The 24,141-nt window shown below is 31.9% G+C and overlaps 1 protein-coding gene across 2 annotated transcripts; it reads left to right on the forward strand.

The window, feature by feature from the left end:
• Window positions 1–42: 42 nt before the first annotated feature.
• Window positions 43–17,880, forward strand: LOC127738542 (uncharacterized). Of its 2 annotated transcripts, XR_008000105.1 has the most exons (5): window positions 43–212; window positions 6,245–6,774; window positions 10,602–10,641; window positions 11,896–11,964; window positions 14,402–17,880. XR_008000105.1 is itself a non-coding variant. In XM_052249826.1 (4 exons), exons 1-4 carry the CDS (start codon window positions 6,178–6,180, stop codon window positions 14,770–14,772), a joined length of 1,077 nt encoding a protein of 358 aa, XP_052105786.1. In that variant the 5' UTR covers window positions 5,713–6,177; the 3' UTR covers window positions 14,773–17,880. The 2 variants fall into 2 exon arrangements, 1 of the variants encoding a protein (XP_052105786.1); XM_052249826.1 differs by lacking the exon at window positions 43–212 and having other exon boundaries at window positions 5,713–6,774.
• Window positions 17,881–24,141: the final 6,261 nt, after the last annotated feature.

Raw genomic sequence — 24,141 nt, forward strand, 5'->3', positions numbered from 1 at the left:
ATATTTTTACTATTAAAAATACTTTTAAATCTGTGTCAGATGTTCAACATTAGTATTAATGTTAACTTGATAATATTGTATTGCATTAAACAAGCAATAGGATTGGACACAAGTTATTACAACTTATATTGGTTTGGTGTCTTATTTGACCAAATATTTGCCACTGGACTTTAAGCAAGCAACAACCAGTCAAACAATCAATTAACGAAATTGTAAGTTATATCTTATTACGATTTTGGACTAACATGTCCATTGTCAGTTCTCCTTGCTAATATTGGTGTAGTATTGTTATTAGAAGTATAAGTGTAATTCTGACGTAATCATATATACGCATTGGGTTTTAAATGATTATGAAATTACTATTTTTGTTCTGACTTGTCCTCCGCTATCCCTTCAGATTTTGTGCTAGTATTCAATATTTTAAAATTGTGCCAAAAAGTAATTAAATGCCTCATATGGGTCTTGTTTCATTTGATTAACATAAATTTTATCTTTTATAGATATCATGTACATGAGGGGTCTCTAAATTCTGCATTCTTTAATTTTTGAAGCCATTATTCTCTATTCTTAATTTTTGAAGCCATTATTTCTTATTCTTTATATTTTATTGCCCATTATTCTCTTTTATTTATATTTTAACACCCTATTTATTCTCTATTCCTTAATTGTTCGCCTATTTTTCTCCTATTGGTCCATTATTCTCTATCCTGTAAACCCAATCCAGACCATCGTACACGAGAATTCTGCAATGCCTTCATGTTTCATATGTATAACAGTAACTGTTGTTGAGCTGATTTTGTATGTAAATGACATTACCGATTACGATTTATCACTGGATTTGTATTTGCATTAGCAACATGACGGGTGTCACATGTTGAGAAGGAACTGCTTAACTTCCAATCTAATTAGAATATAGATATCTGATATCATTATGCTCATCTTCGACGAGTAAGCGAGTTGCGATAGATCTAAAATCAGATTGCTTTCCATCCTGGATCACCTGAGTTCACCCCTTATGTTTGGTTGAATTCGTGTTGCTCTTTCTTCAGTTTTTTTGTGCAATGTTTTCTTGTTGTTGTTTGTCTTTTCATAATTTTCATTTTGAGCAATAATGTTGCCTGTTTTTATTGAGCTTATGATTTTTAATTGCTCTCTTGGTTAATCTCTTTCAATTTTTGCTTGGTAGAACATTTTTTTTTGTATTGATGCTCAAATGGTTGCAAACACAAATAAATATACATTTCGAGCCATATATTTTGTTTTTCCAGAAGTTTCCCAGACAGAATGCCACAAGATTGACTAGGTGTGTTTGCAGAGTGGGTGTGGAGGACAACCATTACCCAATTTTATGAATAACTGATTTATTATATTTTGAGATAAAAAAAGTGACAACTGCCATATTCTAATTCAGTGTACCACTAAGGCGTGCACACCTAAGTTCATCGTTGATCCATCAACTTATATTGCGATATTTCAGTATTTATTGGATTAATATTCTGATGTAATACAGGAGTATTTTTAATCATAGACGATTACACATTGCATCATCGAGAATTTTGAGTATTTTGTATTGCAATCTAATTAAAATTTCGACAATTCATAACTTGTGTCATATAAGTAAAACGAAATCAGAGATCTATTATATTTTAATTAAATTGTATGTATTGTTGGGTTATTGTCTCCTTAACATGTATCTCACATCTGCTTTGTTCATAATTTTTATTGCCTTCTATTTTCTTGTTCACTTCGGCAGTGGTCATCCTGTTGGTAGCTAGATTGGCAGTTGTTTTATTGTATATTTTAGTTTTGTGACATGCATATGATCTATTTGGAAATAAAGGGAACTTTAATACTATCCCTTCCTGAATCTACTCCTGTCCTCTGAGTATCAGGAATAGAGGATATCATTAAGAAAAGTTTCCCTATACGCAGGTGAAGTTGTTATCATTCTGTGAAAAGGGGATTCTTTTAAATCAGACAAAGAATCGACTAGATTGTCATATATTCTAAAACTTATTATATATTCTTTAATTTCCCTCTCCGCAGAATATATTTACGCCATCGAGAAAGTTCTATGGATTGGTAATGCAGAGAACTCAGTTAAATACAAGTTTGTTGGCATTAATTTATCTTTTGTTTCTTTTGGACAAAGTGTGGATTCGTATTTTAAACTAACACAGTTTTAAAACGTGTTTGATCGTTTCTTAAAGTATTGTAAGTGAACAATCATACAAATGATACATTTTTAACACAATCTTAGATGGAGCACAATTTGTTTTACCGAAAATATATTCAAATATAAAAAAAAACAAAAGTTTAATTTTTGATATATTATAAGTCATTTCATGAAAAGAGGAAGGTTTTCCAAAATTTCTATTCTACAATTTCCATTAATTACGCAATATCTTGACCTAATACTTATGCTGACAATACGGTGATGAAAATATATTAAGACAAGGATGTAGATCTTTAAGTACATGGTTTATGTTAATGAGACCTCAAGTATGTGGTTACAATGTTGATCCTATCTAATAAATAGAATCTAAAATACAGGATACCATATCTACCATGATTAAAAATAAAAAGATTTGGTATCACCGCCAACAAGACAACTATCCACCAGAGACCAAAATATGTCGATGTAAGCATTTATAGGTCACCGTACGACCTTTAACAAAGGGGAAAATCCAAACCGTATAGTCACCTATAAACGGCCCCGACGTGACAAATGGGAATCATTTCAAACAAGAAAACAAACGGCCTAATATTTGATAAATCAATAATTGAAAAAAAAAACAAACGAAAATGTCACAGACATCAAACAACGACAGGCTCCGGACTGTCGACAGCGTCAAGTAATTGGCGGGTTAATATAAGATATTGAGATGTGATATGATTGTCAAATGACAAGCACTGAATTACAGACTTCTGACTTGGGACAGTCACATATCTAATGGTACGAATTCGAAGTTAAACATGTTTCTGAGCACTCAACCCTACCCTAACCGGGGACAATGGTGTAACAGCACAACAAATTAATAAACTGAAAAAAATTTTTTTTTTTTTAATAAAGCATACATGTTATTATGGTTGCAGAAAACAAACAAAACCGATTTCGCGATTTTTAAGATATTTAAAAGACCATAAACTGCATGGAAACAGAAAAAAAATCTATATTTCTAAACTGAATTGCTTCAATTTTAAAAGGTTTGACACCTCATAAAATATATATCTAGAGGTAACCAAAAGACGTTCAGTGGTGTTGGCCCATCACGTGTGGGAATCATTACTTCTGCCGGGGTCAAGAAAATTTCAAAATTCGAAATCGACAAAAATAAACTACTGCACATGGCAAAAATATATTGGAAACAGTTGGCTTGCATGAATCTCAGATGGAGATGGAGTAGTGTGATTCATGAAGGTATCACCCGTCAAACAATTCCAGTCATGTGAACAACCTGACCAATGTAAATATTTAAATTATTTGTACAAAAAATTAAAAACAGCAAAGCAATTGTTGTGTCGATGGTTGTGTCCGTGTATGCGTGTGTACATTCAGATGATCTGACTTTTTATGAGAATTTCATAAATTAAAACCACGTTTTTGTAAACAGCTGATTTGTGGTTAATTTGAAAAGAAGTATTAACAGATTTCTTTTTCAAATTTTGAAATAGCGTGATTCATTGGATCATATTGACGACTTAGTCATGACCAAATTTTGGGTATCCGTTGATATCAACATAGTGCGGTTAACTCAAATCAAGTTCCATTTAATGACAATCTTGGGAACGTAAAGGTAATAAATGCTTAACAGTATATAATAAAACTTTTTCAGTTAAAAGAATAATTACAAAGTCATCAAGTTTTGTTTTGAGAGAATTATAAATCTATTTTAGAAGGTAAATAATAATGATGTTATATGGATGAATGATTTGAATATTTCTTGTGTAAATATTGCGATCACTGCGTTTCATTGTAACTTTTTTTTTCTATTCGTGTGGTTAACTTGTATAAAGGATGAGTGGTATCAACTTCAGTGTTGACATGAACTATCATTGATATGGTCATATTTTTAATGTAACTACTTTCAAAACTTTGTTTGAAATACTAAGGATTTTCGACCTTAGGAAAAGATTGCATAATTTAGGTGCATTTGCAAAAACTTTCGGACTTTTGGGTCCTCAATGCTCTTCAACGTCGTACCTTGTTCGACCTTTTAACTTTTTTATTCGAGCGTCACTGATGAGTCTTCTGTAGATGAAACGCGCGGAAGTATGGTGTACAACATTATTAGCCTGGTATCTTTGGTGAGTTCTCTTATATATATTTCTAAAAGGTCAATACGGCTTGCTCAAAAGATACCGATATTAGTCTTTAATTAATTTTTTTTTAAATACAAAGTTTTCTTGCACAAAACACCTCTTTAATTTTGCATAATGACGAATAATAAGGACAGATAAGAATTTGGAGCTGGCATGACAGTAACTGCTAGTTGTCCTTTGTTAATTTATGTTGATCATTGTCATTTTGCTCATAAACAGAGTTTTACTGTGCGTTTGTTTATTCCACATTGGCTTGAGGTATAAGGAAGGGTTGAGATCTCACAAAACATGTTTTATCCCGCCACATTTTTGCACCTGTCCAAAGTCAGGAACCTCTGGCCTTTGTTGGTCTTGTGTGGTTTTTTAAAAATTTTGGTTCATTTATATGTGTCGGATTTTAGTGTGGCGTCCATTTCGCTAAACTAGTATATATTATTGTTTAGGGGCCAGATGAAGCCCGTTCGGATGCTGGATTTTCTTGCTGCGTTGAAGACCTATTGGTGGCCTTGGGCTGTTATCTGCTCTTTGGTCGGGTTGTTGTCTCTTTGACACATTCCCCTGATTGATGCATTTCAAACTGTGTTTTGAAATTATTCAGTTTTGGTTTTAAACTTTTCAATGACATACAATTTACACAGCGATTATGTTTAGACTTCCAACAACACTAAATATAAATTGGACTTTGCTCCTATGCATTATTTGGTTGAAATTTAAAAAAAAAAAAAACAAATCCCATTATATACTGCTTTTTGAAGTTCAGTTGTTTTTTGTTTTTTGTTTTATTTTTTGTTTCTTTCTTCTTTTGTGCCATTTATATTTAATGTCCATTTTATACAAATGTTGAAATAATATGTCATGTAAGCAATAGAAAAACAAAGGATATGGGCATCATCCACAAAATCAGTATATGCATAGCAAAACAACTAACACCCCCCCCCCCCCCCCCCCCCCCCACACACACACACATAGAGAACGAGAGAGATACTAATATGTTAATTGGACTCCAAAAGTCTGTTTGACTTATCTCTATTCCAATTTGTGTTTATGCAGGTAGAATGTGTTTCAACTAAAATAGATAAAATTGAGGATGGAAATGGGGAATGTGTCAAAGAGACAACAACCCGACCAAAGAGCAGAAAACATTTTTGAATAAGGATAATTCAGTGTAACCAGGTTGAAGCTAGCGAACAATAGCGAATACATTTGTATACTAAAAATTGCATTAAAATTAATGCATGTCTTGTGTTTTCCAATTACTCAAAAATTCAAACAAATATGACAATAAACAAAATTAATCGTTTTATTTAATTATCTTGAAAGATGTATTTGCTCATGGTACTGATTCATGCGAAATATGTTTTGGCGACATTTGCTGTCATTTCAATTTTTTTCAATTCTATAGTGTGTTTTATTGAAATAAAATATAAGAATTGGCGCAATCGTATATTTTACTTTGCGTGATTGATACTAGGTATTTTCATTTTGTAAATTAGTGGCGCAAACGTATTAATATTATTATTAGTACAAATGAGTTGTGGTACAATATAGTATGTTAAAATATTTCTCCTACAACTCAACCGTCATAATTTTAATTTATCAAAATGTATAAAAGTATGACAATCCTTCTTTCAGTGTAACCTACTTGTCACCAATATTATAATAACCTTTCACCACCGCTGCAGGTCAAGTGCAAGCAATACTACGGAAATATATAAGGAATTTCCCTCCTCAAAATACGTCCGTATAACCACACACTTTGCTTAGATAAAAGTGACATCTTCAGCACGGGGTTGTATACTTTATAAACAAACTTGACAAGTATTAGTTTCTATTATCAGGACAAATATTGTTAAAATGACTTCCAATGTTAGCATACCTGTATGCAATGAATCTAAACATGAAATAATTTTTATTCGCCAAGAAAGCAGAGTTCAGGTGATTCATCCAGACGACGAACACGAACCTTTTCTAAAGACAACATCACCGAAACAATGTAGAAAGCTAACATCATTAAAGGAAAACGAGAAGGACAACGAGATAAATACTACAAAAGAGTTAAAAGTTAATGGAAACGTTGTTATTTATATGCCTCCGAAAGACGAACCATGTGCAGAAAATATGAAATACCAAAATGAAAGAGGTTTGGTAACACCGGTATCGTTTGACCATGTTGACGGGCCGCAATTTCCTAAGAAGAAATCTGCATCTAAATGTTCATGCTTAAAACAAGTTTTTTCAAGGCCCCAGACATATGTCAACATTGCCTTAGCCTTAGCATGTGCCATAGCACTTTTAGTAGGAGTATGGAGCTTTGTGAAGAACACTTTTGACAATGATGACACAAGCGACAAATACTTGTACTGTTATTCATGCAGCTCAACAACCAATATAAAGGAGAAATACAGGAAGGGCAACATGTGCTGCATTAAAGAACCTATACAAAATTTCAAGGTGAGACTGGAAATTATTTTTGATAAGAAATATTTGCACTCCACAAGATTTCTATTTATTGCCACTTCTTATTCAAATTACTAGACTTCATAAACATCCATGTTGGCTTTTGCTTTATACTTTAAAAATTCACGATTTGCCAGGCAATTTACCATTTGAACTTTAATTTATTTGTTCGAAGCCTGTGCACACAACTGATGACGTTATATTGAAACACGAATACAATCTTATATTGGCCGAAGTGTCGACGCAGTAAAATTTTGCACAATTTAGTCTGGATTTATAAATTATCACACTTAGCACACTACTGCTGAATTCTATTCTCGCGGTCGGTCGACACAAATTAAATTATAACATAATGCCTTTTAGCTCACCTGGCCGAAAGGCCAAGTGAGCTTTTCTCATCACTTGGCGTCCGTCGTCCGTCGTCGTCGTCGTTAACTTTTACAAAAATCTTCTCCTTTAAACAAACTACTGGGCCAAATTTCACTAAACTTAGACACATTCCTCATTAGGGTCTTTAGTTTAAAAGATGTGTCCGATGACTCTGCCTGCAAAACAAGATGGCCGACATGGCTAAAAATAGAACATAGTGGTAAAATGCAAGTTTTGTCTATTATCTTGAAAACTGCGATGAATATAGAAAATCTGACAGAGGCAGAAATGTTCAATATATTAAGCTCTACCTATTGTTCTTTTATGTCAATACTGTCAGACGACTTCTAATCGGCAGAAATGTTCAAAAACGACGAATTTTACCATTTAAAAAAAAACTTTTGCCTATTATCTTGAAAATTATAATAGATAGACAGAAACTTTAAAGCAAAAATTATCAGCAAGACAAGATCTACAAATAAGTCAAACATGGCCGAATCTTCAGTCGACTCCTTATTAGAGCTATTGCCCTTTAACGACGATTTTTACCATTTTTTTTTGCGTTTTTGCCTAATATCGAAAAAAACTATGCTAGAAAGATAGAAACTTTATATAGAAAAAAAGATCAGCAAGACAAGACCAACAAGCAAGTCAAAATGGCCGAAATCGTTAGAAGACTCCTTATTGAAGTTATTGCCCTTTAATGACGATTTTTCCAAATTTTGCCTCTTATCTTGAAAATTATTATAGATAGATAGAAACTTTAAATTGCACAAATGATCAGCAAAACAAGATCCACAAATAAGCCAAAATGGACAAAATCTCCAGTCGACTCGTTATTGGAGTTGTTGCCTTTAAATGATAATTTTTAACCATTATTGCATTTTTTGCCAATTATTTTAAAAAGTATAATAGTTAAAATGGAAAAAATTATCAGCAGAATAAGATCTACAAATATGTCAACATGACTGAAATTGCCAGTTAAATCTCAATAGAGTTATACCCTTTTAATGATGAATTTTACTAAAAAGTGGCCATTGTTGAATATGCAGGTGAGCGAGACAGGCTCTTTAGAGCCTCTAGTTTTATTTTATCATCGAGGAATTTTGTTGATTCTGTACAGATACCACTGGCACTTGTTTCTCGACTATCCATATATAATAGAAGATATGGATAGTCGACCTTCCCACGGATAGAAACAAGTGCCTGGGACAGATACATTTATTCAAAATGGTAATTTGCCTTAAAATAGATTCATAAACATGCTACATTTTTTTGCAGTTGTATCAAAATACATGAAAGTAAAAGTGTAGGCGTGCGGCGAGAGTTTCACTTTAAAGTTTACTAACCACAATGTACGTAGGTCGATTGGTTTTCCCCTAGGATTTTCCCCTGGATTTCACCTAAGACATACTTGACCCTGACTTTCAAACTCACTTAAAACGTATACATGTTGTTTTTGTACATGTGGAAAGGTATTGTTCGATGAGGAAGTAAAAAGAAAATATAGCTATAATAATATCTGTTTACAAAAGGAGTAGTGTAAATGAACCAAAGAACCAGGCGCAATCAATATGATAAATGACAACATTTAGCGACCGATAAGAACTATGTTAATTTTACTAATAAAATACACTTTTTCTAAAAAAAATATTATTGATTCTTTTCTTGAATATGTCTCAGTGACACATCTTACGATCATCTTAGGACTTGAATGAGGCTGCACATTACAATTTAAAAGCTTTTTTTTCTTATAGTTGTTCTTGAAAGAATTTACATAAATGAATCTAAAAGGAAAAAAAAATAGATCTTAGTTCACAGTTGGGCAGGGGTTAAGCATTTGTTGTTTAAGCATGTCACATTGTTGTAGAAATAATAAACTCATCATAGATACCAGGATTACGTTTTGTATTTGCGCCAGACGCGCGTTTCGTCTACAAAAGACCCATCAGTGACGCTCGAATAAAAAAAAGTTAAAAAGGCCAAATTAAGTACGAAGTTGAAGAGCATTGAGGACCGAAAATTCCTAAAAGTTTATACAGCTAAGGTAATCTATTCCTGAGGTAGAAAAGCCTTAGTATTTCGAAAATTCAAAGTTTTGTAAACAGTTAATTTATAATTATGACCAAATCAATGATAATTCATGTCAACACAGAAGTGCTGACTACTGGGCTGGTGATACCCTCGGGGAATAAAAACTCCACCAGCAGTGTTGTAGAAATAATTGAATATTTCCAATGCGGTAAGTGGTAGGGGTAAGTTGTTAAATTGGTCAATTGATGATTTTCGTTTTACATTTATCATGTATTTCGGTTAATTTGAAATGACTAAAATGCATAATACTGTTGATATTACATGTACAATGCATTTACTTTTCCATGGCTCTGAAAAATATCGGCAACTACTGAGACACCATCAATTAATCTGACATTTATCAATCATTAATAAAAAATACTAACGTCTATTATGTCAAATAATAAAGAATAAAGTATTTCATTTTCATTAGAAAGGGTGGAATATATCTGCAATGTGTTATGAATGTGTAACAAATAAAAATACAGTCTCCACTTCCGGAATAAAAACAGTCTCTTGATCAGAAAGCATTTCCATGCTACAATTGTATTGAACGATTCAAATAAACAGTGAAAGTAATTACTTTCATGAAGTCATTTGTGTTGAACTATTTCACTTAATTTTACTCAACATTATTATTATGAGAGAGAGAGAGAGAGAGAGAGAGAGAGAGAGAGAGAGGATGGGAAATCGCAAGCCTATGCGTTTAATTTTCCTTTCTTTTTGTGGATTGATGTTACATTAATTTATATCATAGTTAAAGCAAGTACAAATTGAATATCTACGTTAATATACTGATACTAATAAAGACAACATATACCGTATCATCACATGTAGATAGTACAATATTTATTCTCATGTGAATAACATTCAAACATACTGTTAAAATGTGACTGACTAATATTATGCAATTATCAATGATATTACGATAATAAGGATGTAAATAATTTTAAATTGTGATGATGACGACAAAACATATTGTACAATCAATCATTTCCAAACCTTTACCCCACATGTTTTACATGAGACTATTTTGATCAAATGAAATGTCTCTGGTTTGCTTTTATTTTTAGGTCACTTTGGTCATATATAGCTATTCACGTGTTTCGGTACTTATACACCATGGCTTTCAAAGTTTAGACTAGAAGTTCCTGACGAAAGTAAATCCAGAAAAGCGCTTTGGATGCATACAGTTTATAAAGTGTCATTTTATTTTTTTTTCTGTAATTATTTTCGTCTTTATTTCTATGGCAAGTAGCCAACTCCAGATATTTGTTTTATTTTTTTGTATTGTGGCAACTTGTTTATACATTTCGAATATTTGAAAATATATGAAATTACCAATCTTTTAAATAGTTATTCCAATATATTCATTTCAGGATCAGCAGAACTCTGTTGGAGATGGACTCGGTTCTCAAGGTAAAATATTTATAATTGTAAAGATGCAACACTACTATAAAATAATGCCCGTTTTTCATATACAGACATTAAACACAAATAACAGGTAGAAAATGAATAGAGGTGCCAATCAACTCTATCATAAGAAAGACTGTACACGTACATGACGAATCAAAGGCGACGAGTCATAACAGACAAATTTAATGTACAGACAAACAAGAAAGGACATACACTAACAGTGAACACTTGTGTTTGCTAATATACAGAAAGATTATCACAATCAGTGAGCACATCTATACAGATATACAAAAACAGTAAAATAACAAAAATTCCGAATTCCAAAGGAAATTCAAAACGGAAAGTCCATTATCAAATGGCAAAGTCAAAAGCTCAAACACATCAAACGAATGGAAAACAACTGTCATATTCCTGACTTGGTACAGGCATGAAGGACTTGCACTAACAGTGAACACATCTGTGCATACAAGGAGGAAAAGATATACAGAATGGACTTACACTATTAACAACTAACATATACGTAGATACAATCAAAAAAATATACACACAAATAACAAACAATTATGTACAGACAAAGACGGACGTACGCTAACAGCGAACACTTGTGTACAGATAAACAATAAATGACTTACATAAGCAAATTCCAGATAATCACGAAGTCTTCTTAGATTTGTTTTGATTTTGATTTTTACAAGTACCAAGACGTCAGGGTAAAAAAAATACCATACCATATATATGGCTTCATGATTATTTGAATTATCACAAACAGTGAACACAGGTTACATGTATCAACAAAAAGCGAAAAGACACAAACAGTGAACACAGGTTACATGTATCAACCAAAAGCGAAAAGACACAAAGAGTGAACACAGGTTACATGTATCAACCAAAAGCGAAAAGACACAAACAAGGAACACCGGTGTACAAAAAAAGAAAAAGATGAAAAAACAGAAAAAAGAAACCAAACATGCCAACATAAGAAGTAGTAAAGAATTTGGTGGCCTAGATTTCGTTAACATTAAGATCGTCACTAAGCCGAATGCTTGTAATACACATTATTTCATTTTTAATTTTGATATTAAACAGTAACTTTAAGGTAGAAAACAATATTTAATAATTCAACATTTACATCGCATTACGCAAGAAAGATGAGATTGTTTAGTGTTTACTAGGAAAATGATAAAAAAAGTGGAAAAGTTTATATTCCATTGTAATAATTTCAAATAACATATCTATATAAATAATGTGTTTTCATAGGTAAACAGTCATATAATGGTTCAAGAATCTTAGAATTTGAAGCAGATTTCCAGACAAATTTGACAAACAGTAAGTCTATCAACTGTAGATAAAAAGCGACGAAGTAAATGTATACTATAATTTAATGGTTACATTTACTTTTGATACATCAGGTTGTATTAAACTACCTCACTATCTTCAAGCAGTCATTGATACACTGCCATCTAATGTTTTAGGCTGGATTGAAGTGGTCAGAACCCAGTACCTTTTTAAATTTTATCTTTGTAACAGTATTCAGTCCTACACACAGCCCTCAAAATGAAAAGTTTTACACAAGTACTGTTGAGATAAAAACAACATAAAATTTAAGTGGCTGTCAACATTCATTTACTGAAATTTGTCAAATTTGTAATTTTATCAGTAAAATTAACATTACACAGGTTGGTTCAGATATCTTAATACTAGCTACAGTGATAATTTCTGCATCCTTTGTGATAAAACTAGTGTACATAGATGGCATAGTTTTTGTGCAAAATATGAAATATCATTTCAGTTGTATATATAATACACATTATATACTTTTATATACATATTTAAGAACAAACAATTTCATTACTTTTTGTTAGGGATGAAAAAAAAATAACCAACAGAAAGTAACTGTTTGGTATAAACATTTCAACTAACTAGGCATGTACTAAAAGGTGGAGTGGAGTGGAGTGGAGTGGTGGAGTGGAGTGGTGGAGTGTTGGAGTGGAGTCATGGAGTGAAATACTTAACATATCCAACAATCAATATTTGATTTTTCATCAAAGTTGGACAATATTTTGGGTAGCATTTTATGACAGCTTAGTTGGAGGTGGGATAATAATGTCTATCGTGTAATTTTCTGTACTGTCCTGAATTGTAGTGTATTTTTAATAAGAAGGGGGAAGCAAAGGCCCAGTAACCTATGCAGTTAAAATTGATTTTGGACGAGCTCACAAAACTTCTATTAAAGTACACATAGTGATTATGTTAATTTCCAAATTGTGGTAGGTTTAGTCCCTAGTTAAAAAATGTATGTCTTATTCCCGGCAAAATATGTTAGAATCAAACAGATGCTAAAAAATCATCTTTTGATAAAAATATTAAAATTATTAATATTTTTATTAACAATGGACTATGATATTATAAAATTAAATTGTCAATCAACATTTTCACTTAGATTTTATCTTACATGTTAATTTAATGACTGTACTATTTAAAATAGTTTGTTTCTTCCAATTAAAAATAGATAAGGAAAATGTATCTAGCCACCATCGCCTGTCCATAGAACCCATAAAACTGTCATTACTATAACCTCAGAAACTAAATAACTTAAATAGATGAGAAATGTTGTTGTTTTTGAGTAATTTGATAAAATAAACAGATGTTAAATCAGTACAAACCACACACTATATAGGTTCTGCATATTATGAAAACAAGACTGAAAAGCATAAATAAATTGATATATACATGTATATATATTTAGATATACCGTAAGATATAAGTATATAAAGAAAACATTTTCAACAAATTTTATTGTAAAATTAAAGCTTTATCTATTGTCCTGAACAGTTAACGTTGAATTCCTAGCGATTCTAGTAAAAGCAAATGCTCATCTGATAAACTTTGCTTTATTTCGTTATGGATTAAAACATCTTTGAATTCAAACTGAGGATCCTTTTTTCTTGCACAGTCAACATTTAAATGAAAATATGTGTTTTGTAGAGAAACAGATTGTTTCAAGATTTTAGATCTTGGACTTAAATACATTCTATGATCATATCTTTTTAACACAAGATCATTTGGAACATTTCTATGCTTATCTGAAAATGATTGTCCACAGCCGTAACATTTTCTTATTATTCCAGCTATGAAAGTAAGATGGAATGGTTGTTTATTTAAATCAGGTCTTTGAACTTCAGTGTCTTGTCTATACTCATTCACCTCTAATGACTGATAGACATTATAATCCCACCTCCAACTAAGCTGTCATAAAATGCTACCCAAAATATTGTCCAACTTTGATGAAAAATCAAATATTGATTGTTGGATATGTTAAGTATTTCACTCCATGACTCCACTCCAACACTCCACCACTCCACTCCACCACTCCACTCCACCACTCCACTCCACTCCACTCCACCTTTTAGTACATGCCGTTATAATAAGTAGGAGACTTTTTATACGCCCGTTTACGGACGTATTATGGTATAACGTATTACATTGTCATGATAGAAAATTAAGTATCCACATGTAAGAGAAAATAATATGAATATTGTATTTGAAAGATGATGTAAAGTTGTACAAAATAAAAAAAATGTGACAAGGACATGAAAAACATTTAATAAAACCACTTTATTCATTTTTCTCTCAGTTTATGTGTATTTTTAGTGTATGATTTTTGTCCCTTTTCATATGCAAATAATCTTTTCATCTTTAAGACTTTTGAATAATCAACCAAGTTTTGATACAATTTAACGTTTTATATTTTTACTTTTTGCAGAATTCATCAGCTGGAATCCATCATCCAATATAAATAATTCATTCATATCGCACCAGTCCGATAAAGGACACTTAACACTGACACATGATGGTACGTACGTCATTACAGTTTCCTTGACGACGAATACATTTTCTGCAAACACAGATACTAAATACATCCGGATTATTGTTTGTTTGGTGTTCGAGACCCACGAAGGTGAGAAAACTGAAGAATGTCGACCAATTACGCACACTGAAATAATGACCATTCCTTTCCAAATAATCAAATATCGAGAATTACAGAACGGCACAAAGATATATGCAACGATCAGTAAACTGGGAGTGCTCCATAATCAAGAAAGCCACAATAAACTTTTTATTGTCATGCTGTAGTGTAAGACATCCAAACAGTCTTCCACCAAAAGATGACTATATCTTTATATATAGTTTGCATGTGTTGCTTGCGATACTAACACAGACCCAGGTATTGAAAGACAAACTACTAACAATTATATTGAGTTGACAGGAAAACAGTATTCATTGTCGATAACTCGGATACGGCGTGTATATTCTTTCCAGAAAGAATTTGAAAAAAAACGTGACAGATCAAATTTAGTCAACTCGAACAGATACTATTTGTACCTTTTTATTTCAAAACGTTACAAATTATATAAGTAGTGTGTAGATTTTTTTCCAATTTCACTTATTAAATATGGACATCCAACTGATTAGTAACATCATTTTAAAGAAACAAGTGTATGCTTAAAATTCTAAAACTCTTTACAGCCGATTTCATTGAGTGTGTAGGGAAAGGTAGAATCCTTGGTTAGCTTGCTTGTTAGCTGAATCGTGAAGTCATTATTAGGTTAGGTAAACTTCCCTCCTTTAAGAGTAAACTAGTCCGACAGATAACCAATCTATATGTCTGTACGACTAAACTACTTCGAAAGGAGGGTAGTATACCTTACCTAATAATGACTTCACGGTTCAGCTAACAAGCAAGCTAACAAGCAAGCTAACCAAGGATTCTACCTTTCCCTACACACTCAATGAAATCGGCTGTAATTTTTAGTTGAGAAAACATTTTGAAAGAGTAAAAAAAGTTTTTTCATAAATTTTCTTTAGGTTTTTAATTAAGTTTTTTTTTTTTTAAACAATTGTCAAACTGCTCAATCGATTTTACTGATAACATTAAAAGAAATAGCCATGTTATTATTAACTCCTCACAAGTAAACGATAATAATATATACCTGTTTTATAAGGCTTCAATTTTGTAGTTTACCAACTCAATGTATTTTTTGTTGCACGATTCGAGTGTGTGTGAAAAGGGTTATACTGAGTAATTACAAAATGAAAGAGACGAACACGTGAAATTAAGGTATTTTGCTCATATAAGTTCAATTACTTTTTACTTAAAAGTATGCGAACATGGATTCATTTTGTAAATTTTGTATGTTTGGTAAAATGTCAAAGACGAAACAACAGAGAATTTGTCTGTGATACATGTATATTCTAATTATCATTAAACAAGATGAATATGTTTAAAGTGAAAATGATTGTTCTGCTTGTATACAAGATTATTGCCAAACTTTGTAGTTTTAGTGTTATAAATATTAAATTCTGTTGTTAGTAGTCACATTTGGCTCCTATGAATGATTGATGGCAGCACGAATACTCAAAACTATGCAATGAAGATAATAATGTTGTTTTTACAACAAAACATGTCTTTTTATTGTTTATTTGTTAGATTTATATTCATAAAGTCCCTTATACTGATACGGCGATGATCCGATTGCTCAGGAACGGCATATTTTTTCATTGAATTTATATTTATATCAATAAAAATAAATTTGGTGTATTTACTGTCTTCTAATTGGTTAAAAGTATTACCTTTATTTTCAATGTTGTCAATTTTTATGGCGACACGCCCACTCTGACGTTGTGTATTCATACGCCAACATGTGTGTACGTTGTTGTTGTTAATATAAACAATATAAAAAGCCTTTTTTTGATAGAAATTTATTTATAATGAATGGTTATTATTTATTTTGAATTTATTGAACCATAAAATTGATTTTTGACTCTTCACATTTTACATAATCCGCTTCGCGGATTATTCAATGTGAAGAGTCAAAAAATTTTATGGTTCAATAAATTCAAAATAAATAATAGCCATTCATTAAGTGAAATAACGTTTTGTTAATTTCTCGTGGCACAAGAGAGGCGGATGATACCGAAGGGATATTCAAACTCATAAAGTCGATGGCAAACTGACATCGCCATGACAATAAAGTTAAACGACCAAAAGACAAACATCAGTATACAAACCAAAACATGAAACACTGATCAACACGAACCCCATCAAAAACCGGGGGTGATCTAAGGTGCTCCGTAAGATGCAAGTATACGGTTCATGGTATACCTTCTATAGTCGCTTTGAAATAGTTCCAACTGTCTGGACACGAGGCGATGTAGAGCTTGACATATTGATGATATACTGTTGACAGATATTTACCTTTTGATAGATTTTTAATTGCATGTTTTGAATTGTAATAAATATAATAAAACAAAAAATGTACATAAAACAAATCTACTTAAATATATTCTAGAAGACATTTTTGTCAAACAATTGTAGATTATGCAGTTGTAATGTAGGCAGGTGAGTAGTAGGCATTGAGAAAAACAAAATGGCCATATACACAATACTGTCCGGCATTTAAACAACAACAACAAGTTATGTGTAGTTCTGCTTTAAAAATATGTATTAGTTTGAAAAATCTAGACACAGAAAACAAATTTATTTGTTTTTTTTCATGTGATCATGAAGAAATATGTAACACTGTGGCTTTGATTTGTTATTAATGTTTTACAATAAGAAAACAATTATTATAGTTAACTTCATATTATCATTATCATGATTGTTTCTCTACTTACGTCTCTTTATAATCATTATATGTAACATGCCCTTCATGGGCCGATGATTGGTTTAGTAAAGTATTCGTATTCGCATTTGCATACTAAACAATAGCACGTGAAAATACATTCAAGAAAACTGTTTATTTTCACTAGTTTATTGTCAAATAGTTCATTGTTATAATTAACACTAATTATAAACGCCTGGAGTATGTCAGTTATTTATGAAGTTTAAGGCATTCATCTTTCACATTCCACAAATATCCCATTTTATGTCTTAATACTGTAAAAGAACTAGTCTCAATATTAAAATTATATCTGATATCTCTTTCATGTTCATGTTTTGTTGTACTCAAATGTGTGTTGTAAATAGACTTTGTGTAAAACAACGTTTTCAGAGGCAGGCCTCTAAACCTTCCATGAGTCATCTTTAAATTCGTATACTGATGAATTCACTATTTTCAATATCCTTACTTTTTATTTATGAAATTTTACATGTGTTAATATTATATGTTATAATGCAGTATTGTTTTGTATAAGTATGCGATACTAAATTATTTTTTTTAATAAAATATGTTTCAAAACAAACGACTCTCTTATTATGAAAAAATGTCAGTCAAAACGACTAGCGCCCAGTATCATGAAATACCCTTACATGTATAAGTTACAGACGGAAAGGGCACAGGAAACACAAAAGAATGATGACGTCAAGATTATGTCTTAAAATGCGATTAATAGGAAAAGTAAAAAATGTATTCAAGTTCATATATTTTGCCGAGTACAAAGCCGTTATAAAATGGCACATCTTAACGTCTCCATGAAAATGGTACATTGTACCTGTTTGCGTAATCAACACCGATTACAGTTTTTTTTATCAAGAGCATATAATCTAACTATAAGATAAGGTATGATTGCAATAAAACAGCTACCAACCAGGCACTAAATTACACAAATGTTAGCAACCATGGGTCACCTTACAGCCTTGAACACTGAGCAAAACCCATACCGCATAGCAATCTATAAAACGCTCCGACAAGACAAAATTTTAAGTAATTCAAACTAGAAAACCAACGACCTGATTATTGTACAAAACAACAAACGAAAAACAAATAAGATGTACAACAACAAACGACTACTAATATGTACAACAAAAATAACAACCACTGAATATTTGCTTGCAGTTTTTTTCAGTCTAATACAACACCCTCCCGTTAAAAAAATATATTTATGGTTTGTTTTATCTCGTCTTTTTTTATGTTACTAACATATTAGAGAATATATGATGAAATAGTTTGTTTGACAAAACATCAAAATAATGAGATATGGTATGGTTGCCAATAAGACAACTATCCAACTAAGTTCAAAGGAAGAGGATTTATGACATTTTGATTGGGTGTGGATTTGCATTAATATTACAAGTAATGCATGCATAACAGGAGACGGGTACATTGTCTCGCTCCTATAGTTCATGTAATTCCCTCATCTTTTCACCTTGGTTTATGCCTTCTTACCAGAGTTTTAGGATTTGACTATCGGTAAACAACTGTTACTGCCTCTAATTAATGGTCTATTTTTGTAGATTTGATTTTTTTGTTTGAAAGTCATTTCATGGATTTACAAATTCTATAATCAGAATTATTCTGTCGAATACAATATACTATATGTAGAATTACGTAAATTTGTTTGTCCTGCAAACTCTTAAAAGCATTTGAAACACTAAGGTTTTTCTACCCCATGCAAAGACAGTCTTAATCAGATTTTAACTTTTAGGAACGTATGGTTTTCTCTTTAACTACGCTATTGATTTGAGTACGACTAATGAATCTTTTGTAGAAGAAACGCGTGTACTTAATTCTGAGCCTGATATCCTTGATTTGTTTACCACTTAGTCGATGCCACTGCTCGTAAACGTTTCTTCCACGAGGATGTCACCACACCAGTAGTCAGCACGTCTGTTGTGTCGACTATTATATTATTTGTTTGTACGTTTCCCTGTGATGAATGTTCTTGCGTGTGTTTGTGCTGTATTTCTGTCACGTAGTGTTTTCATTTTAGCGATATTTTTTAACATTGTCATAAAGCGGGAGGTTTGGCTAGCCATTAAACCAGGTTCAACCCACCATTTTTTCTTAAAATACCCTGTACCAAGTCACGAATATGGCAGTTGTTATCAAATAGTTCGTTTCTATGTATGTTGGCGTTTGTTTTTGTTGCACTTCAGTGTTCCTGTTGTTCCTTTGTTTTCCTCTTATAGTTGATGTGTTCCCTCGGTTTGAGTTTGTAATCCGGATTTGTTTTCCCTCAATCGATTTACGACTTTTGAACACCGGTTTACTCCTGTTGCCTTTATTTCTGTATCAAAATGAAATATCATTGATGCGACCAAGTTATTGTATAAAAACGATAAACTAAGGTTTTTCTACGTATGGCATAAATAGATAAAATTAGATTTGGCACAATTATTTGGATCTTTTTGTTTTCAATACTGAAAATAATAATATCAGTGAACTGGTAAACATCAGGAACCTGATGTTCAGTGGTTGTCTTTTGTTGATGTGGTTAATAAGTGTTTCTCGTTTCTCGTTTTTTATATAGATTAGACCGTTGGTTTCTTGTTTGAATGGTTTTACACTAGTCATTGTTGTGGCCCTTTATAGCTTGCTATTCGGTGTGAGCCAAGGCTCCGTGTTGAAGGCCGTACTTTGACCTATAATGGTTTACTTTTACAAATTGTGACTTGGATGGAAAGTTGTCTCATTGGCACTCATACCACATCTTCTTATATCTATTTAGCACTTCTTCAAACAGTATTCGATTAACACTGTTGTTTAATAGGTTATAGGATAATTACTGACTATTAAACATAATTGGAAACAATTAAGAGTAAATGATGCAATGCAGATGTCAACCCTTTCAAATTCAACAAAAGATAGCGAAGTAAGTAAAAAATAATATAATAAAATAAAACAAAAAGCAGTGTACAGGGAGTTAAGTTTTACTTAATTTCAAGTTTTTACGCGAAGTAGGTGTGTACAAGAAATACCCATTGGAAAACCAACAGTATGTTGAAATATCAATCGACAAAAGCATAAAATTATGTTATCGATCGAAAAAATCCAAGTTTTTATTATAAAATTGAGAATATATAATAGTCAATCTTTCAATTGCGAATGGGTAAAAAAGTAGTCTATATTGTAGAATAAACAAGAGTTTTGATATCATTTTGAAATTGTATAGGCTGTAATGTGAAGACTTTGGAGCTATTCTTCAGAATCCGCTGGTTGAGTATACATCATCACATTATTTTGATAGGGTGATTATTTAATAAAGAAAAAATAGTAGTACAAATATGAAACTAAAGCTCACCTTGGTCTATGTGCATATTCAATAAAGGACACTCTCCAAAATTGTAGACGAGAATAGAATTCATGACAAAAATCTATTTTGTTGATCTTGTATTGCTGATCATTTAGTCTGTTTAGTTTCTCTCTATCTTCTTTAGTTTTTGCTCAAGACACAAAAGAGGTAAAAAAAAAATCCTCATTTGAGGCCAATCACTCCTATAAAAAGTGACAGTCTACCAACTATATGGGCAAATTTGACTTGTTAGTAGATCTGGACTTGCTGATCATTTTTGTGATTTAAAGCGTCTATTCATCTATTATTTATCATATATGGCAAAACGAAAAAAAAAAAATGGTGAAAATCGTTTTTAAAGGGCAATAAGGAGTTGTTGGACGATTTCCTCCATATTGTCTTAATTGTAGATCTTGTCTTGCTGATCATTTTTGGTAATTTAAGTTTCTATCTATCTATTATAATTTTTAAGATATAAGGCAAAAACGCAAAAGAAATGGTAAAAATCGTCAACAAAGGGCAATAACTTTAATAAGGAGTTGAGTGTCGATTACAAACATGCCGACTTATTTGCGATTTAAAGTTTCTCTTTATCTGTTATAGTTTTCAAGATAATAGGCAAAAATTAAAAAAAAAAAAAAAAAAAAAATACAAAATTTGTCATTGTCATTAAAGGGCAATAACTCCTACAAGAAGTCGTCTGACAGTTTTGAAGTATATAGACAATTAATAGAGCTCAACATTCTAAACATTTTTGTCCTGTCAAATGTTCTCTATTCATAACAGTTTTCAAAATAATAGACAAAAATTGCATTTTACCCCTATGTTCTATTTTTAGCCATGTCGGCCATCTTGGTTGGCAGGCGGGGTCATCAGACACATTTCTAAAACTAAATACCCCAATGATGATTATGGCCAAGTTTGGTTAAATTTGGCCCACTAGTTTCAGAGGAGAAGATTTTTGTAAAAGTTAACAGACGACGGACGACGACGACGATGGACGACGGACGCTAAGTGATAAGAAAAACTCACTTGGCCCTTCGGGTCAGGTGAGCTAAAAAAAACATTTCAACTTTTTTGATTCGAGCGTCATTGGTTAGACGAAACGGGCGTCTGGCTTACACAACTTTAATCCTGGTATCTATGATGAGTTTATTCACAACTACTGGGTCGATGCCACTACTGGTGGAGGATTCCTCCCCGAGGCATCACCATCACAGAAGTGAGCACTTCTGTTTTTTTTTTTTAAATTTGAATTGTTCGAAATACAAAAGATTTTCTATCCCAAGGATGGATTACTTTAGCGGTATATGGCGAAACCTTTCGGAATTTTGGGTTTTCAATGCTCTTCAACTTCGAACTTTATTTTGCCTGTTTAACTTTTTTATTCGAGCGTCACTGACGAGTCTTTTGTAGATGAAACGCGCGTCTGGTATACACAATTTTAATCCTTGTGTCTATAATGGGTTTATATACTATACGATAGTTCTTTACTACAAGTTTTGTTGCAATATGTTCGGAAGGAAATATCAATTGTCTTTTTAAATGTAAATAAAAAAGGAGAAAAGGGCCGATTCTAACATCTCTACTTTCGTGAATGGAATAGCTGTATGTGTAGGATTGCAGATTGGCTGTAATGCAAAGTGAAGCAATCAAAATAAGGGAATTATACATAAAGCAATACGATCTAAGGTTTTAAATCTGTTTGAACAACCACATATATTTGTCGTGAATAGAGGATGAAAAATACATCATCGTACTGGATGTGATCTATTACATTTTTGTAACACGTTACATTTATAAGACTGTATGAAATAAAACGATACTATATTTACCAAAAAACAAGAAAACGAAAAATGTATATCTCGTCAGTTGTGAGCTGCATGTTGACGACTGAAAAGAAGAAAACATATCAAAACATTAATGATAACAATTGAATATAGTTCAGTTTCATAAAATAACTATGTTTGCCTTCTGGATTGTAAATGTTATTAATGAATATGATCTATCAAAACCACAGTATATTTCTCGTCGTCTTTTTTGAAGATGTCACTTAATGTTATGAATAGGCTCATTTGATGAAATGTTGGTTAAAATATGCGTTTTTTGTATATACTAATTATTCAGAAATACCATCAGTAGTGACATTATATTTTTTAAAATTAATTCCAGCCTAGTAGTCAGCACTTTTCTGTTGACATGAATATCATTGATATGGTCATGATTATAAATTAACTGTTTACAAAACTGAATTTTTCGAAGCACTAAGGATTTTCCAACCCAGGAATAAATTATCTTAGCTGTATTTGGCACAACCTTTCGGAATTTTGGGTCTTCAATGCTCTTCAACTTCGTACTTTATTTGACCATTTAAAGTTTTTTTTAATCGAGTGTCACTGATGAGTCTTTTGTAGACGAAACGCACTAGTATATATGACGAGTTTATTATTGAACAGAATCATTTTAGGCAGAGTAAATTTTTAGATGATGAAAAAAAAAACCAAAAAATGACATATTTATAAAACTGTCATGCGAGTTTCTTTTTCTTTACTTTATTAAATATTGTCATGTGTATTCTTATTTAAATATCTCTGCACAGTAAAATATTAAGATACTTTAAACTATCGTTTTCATTTCATTACAAAGATACCAATGGGTGGTGAATAATCACTAGGCATTCCCGTCTTTCATCGGTTTCTAAAATCTAAACTGTTAGCAACTTGCATTTTTATTTTGGCAGATATTAAAGTTTCATTGCGTGCAGTGTAAATACTTTCACACATTGATTCATTTTCACAGTAATTTTCTCCCCAAAAAGACAGTACCTTAAGGGTATTTTCGATTTGGTTGATCAACCACATGCAGTGAGGTGAAACATATAAACAAAATATTAGATGTACGGTTATGTAATCTGAAAACAAAGGTGAGTGTCCTATTATGTCAAATGTATATTATGACAATTTAAGGCAGTGGGTCGAAATTTTCTTCACAATTCTTGTTATCTCTGACATTTTATTTCCAACAAGGAAGTAAAGATGTACTGGTAATTTACATTTTATACATCAATGTATTTGATGGCAGAGATAGGTGTTTTATTGGGTATAGTGTAACTTGTTACTCATTGGTTCAACTTCGTTCCAAAGAAGACATTAGGGTATTCGATTGTCATAACCTACCCCAGTCTAAATACTTAATTTTTAGTTCATCTGTCAAAGAGAGGTCCATCATTTAATAAAAATATGTAGATGTAGTTAAACGACCCAAATAATGGGCGAGTACTCTCTCTCTCTCTCTCTCTCTCTCTCTCTCTCTCTCTCATACACACACACACGCAAGTGCTGTCGACCAGATAAAAAAAATCAAATTGTTTAAAATGTAAAAGGCAGTTGGTAGTAATTTGCCTTCATATTTCTTGTAATTTTTAACATCCGATCTCTCATTAAAGATGTACTGTTAATTTGAATTATATGCATCGATCTATTTGAAATGCTA

This window comes from Mytilus californianus, unplaced genomic scaffold, assembly GCF_021869535.1.
Source record: "Mytilus californianus isolate M0D057914Y unplaced genomic scaffold, xbMytCali1.0.p SCAF_4, whole genome shotgun sequence".
In the NCBI taxonomy this organism is placed as follows: Eukaryota; Metazoa; Mollusca; class Bivalvia; order Mytilida; family Mytilidae; genus Mytilus; species Mytilus californianus.